At 60.3% G+C, this 12660-nt stretch overlaps 1 protein-coding gene across 1 annotated transcript; it reads left to right on the top strand.

Moving 5' to 3' along the window:
- Window positions 1-7327: 7327 nt before the first annotated feature.
- On the top strand, window positions 7328-11838 carry TMEM18 (transmembrane protein 18). Its single transcript, XM_028517189.2, has 5 exons — window positions 7328-7788; window positions 8945-9065; window positions 9667-9721; window positions 10320-10413; window positions 10527-11838. Exons 1-5 carry the CDS (start codon window positions 7732-7734, stop codon window positions 10620-10622), a joined length of 423 nt encoding a protein of 140 aa, XP_028372990.1. The 5' UTR covers window positions 7328-7731; the 3' UTR covers window positions 10623-11838.
- Window positions 11839-12660: the final 822 nt, after the last annotated feature.

Raw genomic sequence — 12660 nt, 5'->3', positions numbered from 1 at the left:
AGTGCACACGGAACACACACAAGCAGCAACTATGATGCCGCGGCACACCACATGCGTGGTTGCTGCCCATCTGACCAAAACACGGGTGCGGTTCTGACTCATTCACGCCGGGCGGCTGCCGCTGTGCTGGCTGCTGTCACTGTGTGATTTGCCAGGCTAAGGGACAAGCGGTCGGTGCCACAGACTAAACGGTCAGGTGTCGCGGGCGTCAACGTCCTGGCCGCGCAGGGGGAGGTGGCTGCCCTGGAACCCTGGGTCCCGGGCCTCACTCTGAGCAGTGTCGTCGTTGCTGGAGGTCTGCCTCGGGACGCACCCTGGGGGGCGGGGGGGGGGGTGTCACACAAGGACACTCTGCCTTCAGCAGGCCAGGCCGAAGCTGCTGGGAGGGGTGACAGGGGCCAGCAGGTGTCAGGAGGGGCCCCCGGCTGGGCTGGGCTCATCCAGGTTATGAATGTTCTGGTGACCTCACGTCTGCAGCCCGTGGGGAGAACACGGATCTTTAGGGGGAGGCACTTCTTTGTCCTCATGTAACCGGAAAAGACACCGGCGTTCGGGCTGCCTGTCACTACCAAACCCAATAAGCAGTGACAGTGATTGAATCTTTTATGGGCGCTTTATTCAGATGAGAAGATGGCAGGTTCATACCCTAACAAACCATCTTGCCCTTTCTTTCCCGGCCAGATCTTTTACAAGGGGGTTGGGGGAGGGCAAACAGGAGCTGGTGAGAGTCCTTGAAGTTGGCAGCTGCAGCACTCCTGTCCTGGGCAATTAGCTGTCTCCAAGTGCGAGGGGCAGTCGCCTGCCTCTTCCCTATAGGATGTCTCCAGGCGGTCATCTCTAGCCAGCGCCCCAGGAGGTTTCTCAGGCACCACAAGGGCCTTATCTGTAGTTTCTGAAACAAAGAGCTTAACAGACGCATCACTTGCTAGATTTATGGCTATTCACCTGAAGCTAAAATTTTCTCAGTCTTAAGCCCCATCACTTTTGGGATTCCCCCGCAGGGACACGTGATTAGAGAGCGGCCTGCGGGCGTTTTTTGTGAAAAATAACGGGCTTTTCCAGAAAGCCTCCTTTGGGCTGCCGCGTCCTCACGGCCGGACTGGCCCAGATGTGAAGGGGGCCCTGCACACAGGGGAGACCCGGCTCTCACTAACGGATCCACGGGCCGAGCTCGCGCCCGCCGTGCAGGCGTGGGTCCGCGTCGCCGGGCAGCGAGGGCAGCTGCGTTCCGGCTGCTCTGCTGCTCGGGGGGCCTCACGCCTCGCAGCAGAGCTTCCTCCGAGGAAGCGGGGCACAGTGTTGCTGGGTTTTAACCCAATGGCTGGTTACGGATCGCGTGTCTTCGGAAACCCTGGGGCACCCCCACCGTGTTAGACAACGTTCCGAAGGAGAGGTTTTCCGGCGCGGGAGGTCGCGTGCCGTGGGCACGGAAACGAGAGCGAAGGAGCCGGGCCAGGGCCCGGGGGCACTCGGCTGCACAGCGGAGCGACACCCGGCCTCTCCCGGGAGGAGGCCAGTGGACAGTGCACAGTGGGAGGGCGAAGCGTGCCCCACACCGGTGCCGTGTCCTCCACGGCAGTGCGTGCGGCTGAGACGGCACGGCCAGCGGCCGGCGGGCAGCAGCGACGTGAGCAGAGCTCCTGGATAGGCCTGTGTGTGACCCTGCACGGCCGGCAGGGGGCGCTCCGCAGGCCGGCCGCTGGGGTCCCGGACCCACGCGTGAGTGGGGTCGTCCTATTTCCTGTGGCGTTTGCTCTCCAAAAGCTTCCTCGTTGCCGTAAAGCCCCTGGACACTCATGGGAAGTGATCCGTCTGGAATAGCACCCAGTGCACCGGCAGATGCCGAGGGGCCGGAGCACCCACCCCTGGGCTGGGGGCCGGCACGGGCCAGGGTGGCACTGTCCTGAGGGGCGTGACCTGCGGGGCCCCCGCTCAGACTCGCGTGGGTGCCAACACCTCCTGAATCCATGCCATCTGTCAGGCGTTCCAGAAGCTTCCAGAAGCTTCCTGCAGCGAGAGCCACTCACAGGCTCGCTGAAGCCAAGTGCCTGTGACACTCTCGTGCTGGCGGATCTACTTGCAAAACGACAAAGTGAAACAACAACAAAAACCTTTTTATAAAAACACCACCCCTGGGTTTCAGAACATTCTGTTTCTTCTAAGAAAACAGCGGACCGAGGCGTGTGAGCATGGATCTGCCCGATTCGGGCTGCTCCCCAGACCACTGTCTGCCCTGCACCCCGAGAGCTGGCGCTGCAGGTCCCCTGGGAATGAAGACTTCAGCCCGCAGCCTGTGTGTGAGTCAGAGCCGACTCAGCCCCACCTGAGACCCCGCCCCCGGGGGGGGGTGGCTTGCACTCAGTAAACTCTCATTGGAACTTAGTATCTTCGATGATTTTCTTCAGGGCTTTGCAAGCAGTTAGAAAAATTACTTGTCATCCTTGATTTGAATTTCATAAAGAACAGTGGGCGGAGCACCTGGACAGACACACAGACGGCCAACAGACGCGTGACAAGGTGCTCAAGGTCACTGGTCATCAGAGAGATGCAATTACAACCACGTGGGATGCCACCTCCCACCTGTCAGAACGGCGCTCTATTATCAGCGAATCAACAACAACAAGTGCAGCGGGGACACAGTGGGGTGCACCGCTGGTGGGCATGCAGGCTGGTGCAGCCGCTGTGGGCACCAGTACGGGGTTTCCTGAGAAAACTACACGCAGAGCTGCCCGCTTGACTCAGCAATTCCACTCCTGGGTGTCTGTCCACAGAAAACGAGGCACTAACTCAAGGACACGCACGCACCCCGTGTTCACTGCGGCGTTATCGGCCGCAGCCCGGATCCGGAGGCAGCCGGCGTCCGCGGGCAGAGGGGCCCAGTGGAGCGTGGCGCAGCGACCGAGAGAACGGAGTCTTAGCTTTGCAGGAGGACGGACGGACCCGGACAAATGCCATGTGGTTTCCCGTTGTGTGGAATCTAAAAAGGCCGGAATCGAGAAGCAGACGAAACAGAAACAGACTCGTGGGTGCAGGGAGCAAGCTGACCGGTGCCACCACCCCTTTTCTCCAAGCCGAGGCAGCGCCACCTGCTGGTCGGGGCCGGGACGCAGCTGCGTCTTTCAGGAAAGTGCTCACCGAGGGCTGTTTTCACAGACAACCTGGGTGCTCCTCTCGCTGCCGGAAGCAGCATTTATGTTTGCTGAGCTTCGAACCGACTCCGTCACGGTGGTGTGGGACGACACTCCCTTTGCTGGCCGCTGGCCGATGCCTCTGCTCCCCTGTTGCAGGTGAAAGGGGCCGTGTGGGCAACAGCGCAGCCCAGCTGGGCAGGCAGACGATGAAGCCGCTGTCCTTTGTGGCCCTTCGCCGGGGGCAGCGGTTCAGTCTGAGCCCCACCCCGCCCTGGGAATGGAGAGAAGGAGACACGGGGCGGCCACCTCAGAACCAGCCCCCCTCCCCGGGCCCAGGGAACAGCTCCGGGCAGCACAGAGGCCCAGTCCCCTTCAGAAAGGTCACTGCATCCGAGCGACTCTGGGGACACAGCCCAATGGCCCCTTAACGAGGGTGTGACATTAAAGCCACTCTGCAGGCGTGGGTGTCGGAATGTGTCAGAGCCACCGTCCACTCGGGGCCCCACGAGCTGTGAGTGGCACTGGGGCTGTGTGCCCACCAGTCTTGGGTTCACCTGTTCTCTCCGGCCTGAACAGCCCCCCCAGAATGAAAGGCACCGGGCCGAGCCCCGGAGACCCAGGGGTGCCATCGTATTAGGGAAAAGGCCCTCAGCAGGGGGTCACGTGAGGATGTGGAGAGTGCTGGACCGAGCACCACAAAACTCTCAGGGATGGGCCCTCCGAGCCCGTCCCCACCCCTGCGCCCCCTCCCTCTCCCCCGGCCAGTCCCCTTGGACACCAGACACGCCCTCGGCAGGGCACTCTCGTCGTCGTCCAGTCCCCACGGGGCCTCTGCCACACCAGCACCCGCCCGTCCCTCGCTGTCCCTGCAGCTTGGGACTCTGCTTGGAACCAGGAAACAACAGCTCGGGCAGCAGAGGCCGGCCTGCCTCCTGGGAGAATGTGCCCACCCCCCCTCCACCGGGGCACAGGGCTGCCCGCCCCGCAGCCTCCACACAGGCTCTGTGGAAGCTCAACCCTCAGGAAAGCCGCACAGCAGGCGGCAGAAGTCACGCCCTCAGCAGTCAGCCCCGCCCAGGCCCTGGGGGAGGGAGACACCCCTGAGCACTCGGCACTCGGTCCTGCTCGGTCCTGCACCTGTGCTCGTTCTGTTCCACACGCGGTGGGAGCCAGATTCTGACCTGAACTCTAATAAGTCATGGGAAACTGTGGAGCATGTTTCAACAGTTCTTATACACAGCAATTTTATTTTGTTTTTTTATAGGACAGTTGCTTTTATTTATTGGTTTGAGGGAGGGCGGAATGGAGGAAGAGAAAAACCTGTTTCCACCTGTTGTTACCCTTGTCTGCGAATTCACTAGTTGGTGGTTGCATGTGCCCCGGCTGGGATCAAACCCACAACCTTGGTGTATGGGGGGCGACGCTCTAACCCACTGAGCTACCCAGCCAGGGCCTACACCCGATTTCAAACTTGTCCCTGTTTCACAACAGGTATTTTTAGAAAATGTGTTATATTTTACTACACAATAAAGGCTTGGTGCCAAAAATTAGAGAATTAAAAAAAATCCATGTAGTTACTGTCTGAGGAAAGTGTACAAAACTGTGGGTTTACACTACTTTTAGGTCATAGCACTGAGTGCTTCACATACACCTCGCTTGAGATGCCACATTTAAAAGTCCTCTAGAAATCCCTGGGGCTGGAGAAACACAGCCTCCGGTGCCGACCTTCCAAACACAGGCTGGAAACTGTCCTCAGTACCTGTTGGTTTAGGAAAAAAGGAAGAAAAGGGAACTTCTTCAACTGATAACATATCGATATTGATTCCACTTTTCTAGAGAAGAGAGTAACTGCACCTGTTTCCTGAACTCTTCCCTCTCCTTTTGCATGAAAGACCTTGGTCTAGTAACACATTTGCAGTAACCGTGTTTGACTGTGTGTGGTCCTGATGACAGGGGACTCAGGAGTTGAAAAATTTTAGTTTGAGGTAAATAGTTACGAGCCTAGTAAGTAGTGCGTATATGTTAAAGCTGTTGTTTCAGAAACTACTGACAAGGCCCGTCCTGGCTCCTGGGAGAGACAGCGGATCCCCTGGGGCACTGCTAGTGACCACAGCCTGGGGACAAGTGGGGGCATCCGGGCTGTTGTGTTCCCGGGAGAGGCAGATGGCCCCCCCCCCCCCCGCCCCCCGCCCCCCGGAGCTAACTGCCCAGGGCGAGAATACTGCAGTTTGCTTTTAATCTAATTTCCCCTTGTTCTGTCGCAAAGAGGCTGGCTTGCAGAGAAAATGTGGACAGTCTGTCAGGGTGTGAACTCGCTGTCTCAGGTTGAGGGCCATCATCGGAATCAAGTGCCCTTAGAGATCCAACCCCTGGCCCTGCTCATTGGGTTTGGCCAGTGACAGGCAGCGAGAATGCCGGGCTTCTCCAGTCTCACGAAGGCCTCTGTGCAAGAATAAAACTCCGGAACACATCCAGCACTAATTACTGAGCGAGTTGTCATGACAGTCGTGAGTCCATTCACAGCTCGAACCCTTTCGCAGCTGCTATGGGATGTGCGGAAGGCAGGACATGAGCAGAGGAGGCCTGACTACCCCCAGAGAGGCTGGGGCCAGAAGGGCGGGGCCATATGTCAGCCTGAACCCCGCAGTTTCAGGCTGCTGTGGGCAGTGAGCTGGAGATGCACTGAAAAAGTAAAAAGTGGGATGTTAAGTGTGTTCGATTTTATCTATAAAGTTTTTATTATCTACGATTATGAATTTTTCACATGCACATATAAAAATAACCACAACTTTCTAAAGGCAAGCTAATAAAAACTCACAAATAACACACTTAACTATTCTATGATGTTCAGAAAAAAATAGCTCTCCACCTAAAATTAAATGGCGTTGACTAAAACCTGGCTGCTCCTTTTGTAGCAAACGTGGAGGTGCGCCGGTGCCCACAGCGGCCTCGTGCTGCCACCTGCTGGCTTCCGGCTGAACTGCGGCTCAGCGCCGAGTCCGCCACCGCCGCTGCAGCTGCTGCTGCTGTCCGCGGGGTGCTCCGAGTTTGAGCGCCGCTCTCCGGGCACCGGGGGCAGCGCCCCGGTTTCGGGAGGAGGCGCAGGGCCCCCTCCTTGGGCAGATGTGTAGGAGTGATAGGGGATTCAAGACTTGGAAAATTTTAGCTTAAGTCTAGCAAGTCATGTGTGTGTTAAGCTTTTGTTTCAGAAACTACAGATAAGGCCCGTCCTGGCTCCCGGGGGAAAAGCAGCCGACCTCCTGGGGCACTGGCTGGAGATTGCCGCCTGGGGACAGGTTGGGGGCATCCGGGCCTTTTGTGTGACACCCCCCACCCCCAAACAGCTAAGTGCGGAGAACAGGAAGGCTGCAGCTCAGCTCACTTAATCCTCCCTGCATTTCAAAGCCCTCACCGCACCTTGTTTGCCCTTCCCCACCCCCTTGTAAAAGACCTGGCCAGGAAAGAGAAGGGAAGATGGTTTGTTAGGGTTTGAACCCGCCATCTTCTCGGATCGCCGGCCATCTGAATAAAGTGTCCATAAAAGATTCAATCGCTGTCATTGCTTATTGGATTTGGTAGTGACGGGCAGCCCGGACACCGGTGTCTTTTCCAGGTCCAAGAGGACAAGTATGTCAGCTTTGTGTGAAACCCGCTATAGATCCCACGTGCAGGGTCATTTTAGATATTTCTGCACCTTTCCTCCTAGTTGTGTGCCTGACTTTGGGCAAAGGGGAGCATCTGGGATCGAAACCTAGGCGGGCACTGAAATCAAAGGGGCAGCAGTGGGAACGGAAGGAAAGGGCTGAGGAGGCCATGCGTGGGGCAGAGTCCCGGACAAGAGGCCGGCGCGACCCTAAGAAGACGCTAGACAGGTGGCAGCACTGGGCCGGGCGGCACCCTTAGTGCTGCGCCTCGGGAGAAGGGGACGTAGTCACCAGGGAGCTCGCGACGACGGCCGGGGAGAGGAAAGACCCGGAGAGACGCGGGGCTGAGAGAAGGATGGTGGGAGCGGGAAGGCGGGCCGCGGCGGCGAGTGGGGGCGCCCAGCCTGCTCCCGTTCCTCCCTCGAAAAGTACATCAACTCGCACGGCTCTCCTCTGCTTCCCTGGGGCCGGCCCTGAATGCGCATCGGCGCGCGCACCGGGCGACCGGAGGCCCGACCCGCGGCGGCGCCCGCGCCCGCAGCTCAGGGGGAGGGCAGGGGCCGCCGTCCACTCCGCCCCCCGGGGGACGCGATTGGTCCCCGGGGACGGCGCCCAGGACCGTCAGCCGTTGCGTGGCCGTCACCGGCTGCACCACGTAGCACTGGACCGGCTCGGCCACCACGGCGGACCCCGTGCGGGTCGTCCGGTTCGTCTGGTTGGGAGGGACCCTGTAACGGACCGTGAGGCACGTAAGGACCAGCCGCTGTCTCGGTACTCATCTTACCAATATCGCGAGACGCGCACTCGGCACGCGCTCACAGGGTAACCCGCCCACTGCCACCAACGCAAGTCTCGCGACACGAGAGATCAGGCGAGAGGCGACGGCGGAGACGCGGCCGCCGGGATCCGGTGGGGCTGACCGCACGGCGGCGGTCTGGGCAGCCTTTCCGGGCACCATGCCGTCCCCCTTCTCGGTCACCTCTTTCCCCGTCAGCATTCCCTCCGTGATCATGGTAAGTGGGCGGCCACCTCCGTGCCGGCGGCTGGGGCCTCCCCGGGCTTCCCTGCGTCTTCCGGGGACGTCACGGCCCCGGAGGGGGCCTGGGAGGCGAGACCCGGGCGTGTGCGGGGGGACCGGGGCGCCGGGGGCGGAGCTTCCTTGGGCGGGGCTTGGAGGGTGGGGGCGGGGCTTCCGGGGCGGTGGGGCGGGCCGGGCCGGGCCCGGGTTGCCACTGGGCGGGACCGGGCAGGGGGCGGAGTGGCGCGGTGCTACGGCTACCCCAGCGTCCCCGTCACCTCACTGAGTGGCTCCTTTCTCTGTGGCTCCTCGTGCGCGTTGGCGGACGTAGCCCGTGTCCAGCTCGCCTGCCCAGGCTGCAGGTCCGCAGTGCACGGCCCTGCGGTGCGGGCCGTGGCGCAGCTGGAGCTCTGCTGCACGCAGGCCTGGGGCCCTGGGGCTCTGAGGCCGGTCAGGCCTGGTCGGGAGCTGGAGGGAGGGGAGGGGCAGGGCGTGCGTGGGAGCACGGCGGGGGATGGATCTGAGTGTGGTGGGATCCTGAGCACCAGCGGGACCCTAAGGGGGGGGTGCGGACATACCCACCCGTAGCGTCCAGGGGACCTGCGATGGCAGCACCGCCTGCGGGGTGCGCTGCAGGCAGAATTTGGAGAAAACAACGTCTTGCCTACTGGGATGACTTAGTTTCTTCCCAAGACCTTAAGTACTGGGGTAAGGAGCTTGGAAAAGCAGCTTCAAGCGGGAGTCACCAAGTGCATCTGCTGAACGAGCCACTTCTCTTCCTCCTCCCCTCGTGGGAAGGTGGCTCTTGGCTGGTGCCCAGCTTAGAAGTGTGACTGCTCCACACACCCAAGGGGCACGTCGGTGAGGCCCTCACCTGTGCTCCAACGTTAAACCGGGAGTTCTCTTCGGATCCCTGACTCTGGCTGCCATGGAGGGGCTCCTGGCTCCCCTCTCCTCCCCTCCCCTCTTCCTGCCCCCTCCACTGTTTTGTGAGGCTGGGGTGGGGGGGGTGTCTTTCTGGACCCCTTGCTCAGGAGCCCCAGAAGCAAGCACTCGGGAGTGGGGGGCCACTGAGTCCCCGCTAACCCAGGGGAGGGGTGGCCGGCCCCGCGGCATGGATGCTGATGAGTGTCCGGTGGTACGCCCCACAGCAGACAGACTGGACCGAGCCCTGGCTCCTGGGCCTGGCCGCCTTCCACGTGCTCTGCCTGCTGCTCACCTGCCTCTCGTCCCGGAGCTACCGGCTGCAGGTCGGGCACTTCCTGTGCCTCCGTGAGTAGAGTGCGCGGGCCTCCTGCGCGGTGCGGGCTGCACACCTTCTCGGTGTGGAATGGGGTCCGGAGACCCGGCCCTCTGTCCCACACTCACTGTGAGTCTCGGGTTTGTCCTGGCTCCACTCTTGGGGATTAGCCACAAAGTAACCCATGGACTGGGGCTTGAGAGGGGTCTCCTGAGCCCTGCCTTCTGGGGAGGGGCCCAGCGGTGGCCACTGTGGTTGGAACCAGGAGCCCAGGCTGCGGGCAGCCATGAGGCCCGGGCTGCACGGTGCACTCAGACCTGACCCGTGCCTGGGGACCTGCGTTCGGCAGGATGGCCAGTGAGCCCTGGTCCTCGGGCAGAAGGCCTGGGCTCCGGGAGCCGCGTGCGGTCTCATGGAGGCCATACAGACTGTGACGTGTGTTGGCCCCGGTTTCCTTTCTGTTAACTGTAGTCTTGCGGCGTTATAACTTGTGCCTCACGCTGTATCTAACGCAGAAATCGCGGGTCCCCTCGCCCTGGCTCCCCTGCTGTGTCTGCAGTGAACAGGCCCCTGTGAAGAGCGTTTCCGTGGGGATCTGTGGCCTCGGCCCTAACCCGGCTCCTTCCTTTGCAGTGACGTTGGTCTACTGTGCTGAGTACATCAACGAGGCGGCCGCCATGAACTGGAGGTGAGCCGCTCGCGGGCTCCGGCGGAGACGCGGCTCCGTCCGTGTTGCTGAGCAACCCCACCTGAACACGGGGGGATGCGGGAGGGTTGGGGGCTGTTTAGAGTAACTCAGGCCGCGGACCAAGGAGGTGGCGCGATGGGGCTGGGTGCGCCTGTGGTCGAGCGGAGGGTGTGCTGAGGCCTTCTGCCCTCCCGGGACCACGGAGTCAGTGGTGGGTTTCAGCCCCCCCCCCAGGAGCCCCCCCTGCTCCCAGCTGCACCCCTGAGTCCTCCTCACCCAGGGCATTTGCAGCCCAGAGCACGGTAGGACCGATGTCAGATCCGCTGCTCACACGGCAGCTCGGGCAAGTCTGACTCTGCTTCAGAACCCCCCCTCCCCCCACTTCCTGGTGCTTCCCCGTCACCTCCCTGCGCGGGCGGCCCTGCGGCGGTCACCAGGGCCCGGTGGCCCCTCCCTCCCAGTGCTCGTCCAGGCTGCCAGGGGGTGGTGGGCGCTGCCCTCCTCCACGTAAGGCTTCTCCAGAGCCTGACGGTGACTAGAGGATGTCGTGGAAAACGTTCCGTTGCACCAAGTAACTTTTAAATTTTTCTTGAAACAGGTTATTTTCAAAATACCAGTATTTCGATTCGAGGGGCATGTTCATCTCGGTGGTGTTTTCGGTGCCGTTGCTCCTCAACGCCGTGGCCATTGTGGTGCGTACGTGGCGGACCGCGGGGCCCGTGCGCGCTCTCTCTCTCTCTCTCTCTCTCTCTCTCTCTCTGTGATGGTTTCCCGGTCTAAACCCTCTCACAACGGTCGTTTCCAGGTCATGTGGGTGCGGAAGACGTTGAACGTGATGACCGACCTGAAGAAATTACAGGAGAAGGCGAGAGAGAGGAGAAGGAGAAGAAAAGAGCAGTGACGGCTCAGCTGCTCCGCTGTCCTGGGAGACTTCCCGCCGCCGCCGTTTGGAGAGCTGACGTGCACGCGGTGCTGCGCCCTTCTCCACGGCGGTCGGCAAAGACGACCGTTCACGGCGACTGTGTTTGAGCACAGCGGGCTGTGCTCGGGGACGCAGGCTGTCTTTCCGGTCGTCCGTGTAGCTCGGGTCCCTGCAGGAGGCGTGCTGCCCGACGGCGGCACCTCACCAGCAGCAGCGCCCAGGATGGCGTCTCGGTCGGCCAGCACAGGCAGGCCACACCCTGAACCAGAGCCGGGCCAGCCGCACGGCCGCTCCAGGAACGAACCCACCTGGAGCTGAGGGGCCCTTCCTGGAGCTGGTTCTCGGAAGAGTCACTTGGCCAGCCGGGAGCTGGCGCCCGGCTGCAGCGCATGGTGGGAGGCCCTGTGGCTGCAGCGTGGTGCTGGTGGGCAGGGTGGTTTCCTTCCTGGGTTGCCGCGTGGCTCTCCGCGTCCGAGGGGAGGAGCAGGGCATAGCCGGTGCTGTGGCCCAGGGGTGCTGTCGACAGCTGAGCCCCTGCATGCCTAGCAGCACCAGGCGCCCGCTCCGAACAGCATCACCTGTGTCACAAACCGGTGGATTTGAGATCACAGAACCCCGGGCTACAGTGGCAGGCCGTCGAGTCCAGGTCCCACGGGAGGGAGCGGAGGAGCGCTCCGAGTTTGTTCTCCAGGACGCGAGGCCCACGGAGGGACCCGCGGCCTCCAGCCGGTTGGAGCGGATCCTTCTGACGCACAGAGTGAGGGCGCGCCTTCCCGAGTCTCGGTGGCCGTGTTTTCCGAGTGGGTCACGGGAGCGATGTCGCCAGTGTGTGGGGACAGGTGGGCGGGCACCCAGACTAGCCCGTCTCAATGCCGGCGCCACGGGCGGACGGTCGGTCTTGTTCCTGCCCAGCTGGAGCCCCGGCGTGAGGACGACAGCTGAGGGGGGTCCACACTTTTAAAAACTGGCGATTAAAAAAATACGGTGATTAATAAAGGAAAGGCTGTTGGCTCTTGATTTGGGTTTGAAAAAATGATTGTCTTAATTTTGACTAGATGCTTTTCCCTTAGTGAAACATGGTCTTCAAATTTCAAAAAGGAAAAAAATGTCCTTATGAACATTGGTATTCAGCAGCTGACACCTTGATAGATTCAGATTAAATCCTGAAGGTCAGATAATGTTTTTTTTTTTGTTTGTTTTGTTTTTTTTAAGATTTCATTCATTAATTTTTAGAGGGGAAGGGAGAGGGAAAGAGAGGGAGAGGAACATCGATTAGTTGCCTCTCACGTTCCCCCCACCTGGGGGCCTGGCCCACAACCCAGGCTTGTGCCCTGACTGGAAATCGAACTGGTGACCCTCTGGTTCGGAGGCTGGCACGCAATCCACGGAGCCACACCAGCCAGGGCCAGCCAGTTAATGCTTTTATAGACAATTGTGAGCTCTTAGCAGAGTTCCTGCTGTTTTAACATTACTTTTTAAAAGTGACTTGATAGAATCCTGTAGAAAAATCTGGAGCTTTTAACCTGAAATGCTGTCCAGTCCCTTAGCAATGTGTTAAACTTTTGTATTGAACATAAACAATGACAAAAGTAGCGTCCCCGTGTGAAGCCGGCCCTGAGGTCCGCCTCACAGCCTGTGTGTGCACGCCAGTGCAGGCTGCTTCGCAGTGTGACTTTCAAAGGCACCCGCCACGTCGTAAGTCAGCTCCAGGAAGGGGGGTGGGTCGTCCAGCCCCCAGGACCGAGCCCGGGTGCCCGGAGGGACGTGGGGTCTTGTCCAGGCAGTTCCAGACGTTGGCTGTGGTCGACGAAGGGACCAGTGTGGACGGGGTGTGTTTTCTGTCCCGAAAGCACTCGGACCACCTGACTGTGGGCCGTCTGTCTCACTGAATCAACTTTCTTGTGACATTGGTGTAATGTCCTCATGAACTTGAAGTTAAATGACTTCAGTGTGAAAACACGACAGGTCTTTTTGTTTCTGTGTGTGATACTTTTGGAACAGTAACTGGTGTAATTAA

The sequence above is a fragment of the Phyllostomus discolor genome, chromosome 6, assembly GCF_004126475.2.
Source record: "Phyllostomus discolor isolate MPI-MPIP mPhyDis1 chromosome 6, mPhyDis1.pri.v3, whole genome shotgun sequence".
Classification (NCBI taxonomy): Eukaryota; Metazoa; Chordata; class Mammalia; order Chiroptera; family Phyllostomidae; genus Phyllostomus; species Phyllostomus discolor.
This window is presented reverse-complemented; position numbering and strand designations above follow the sequence as displayed.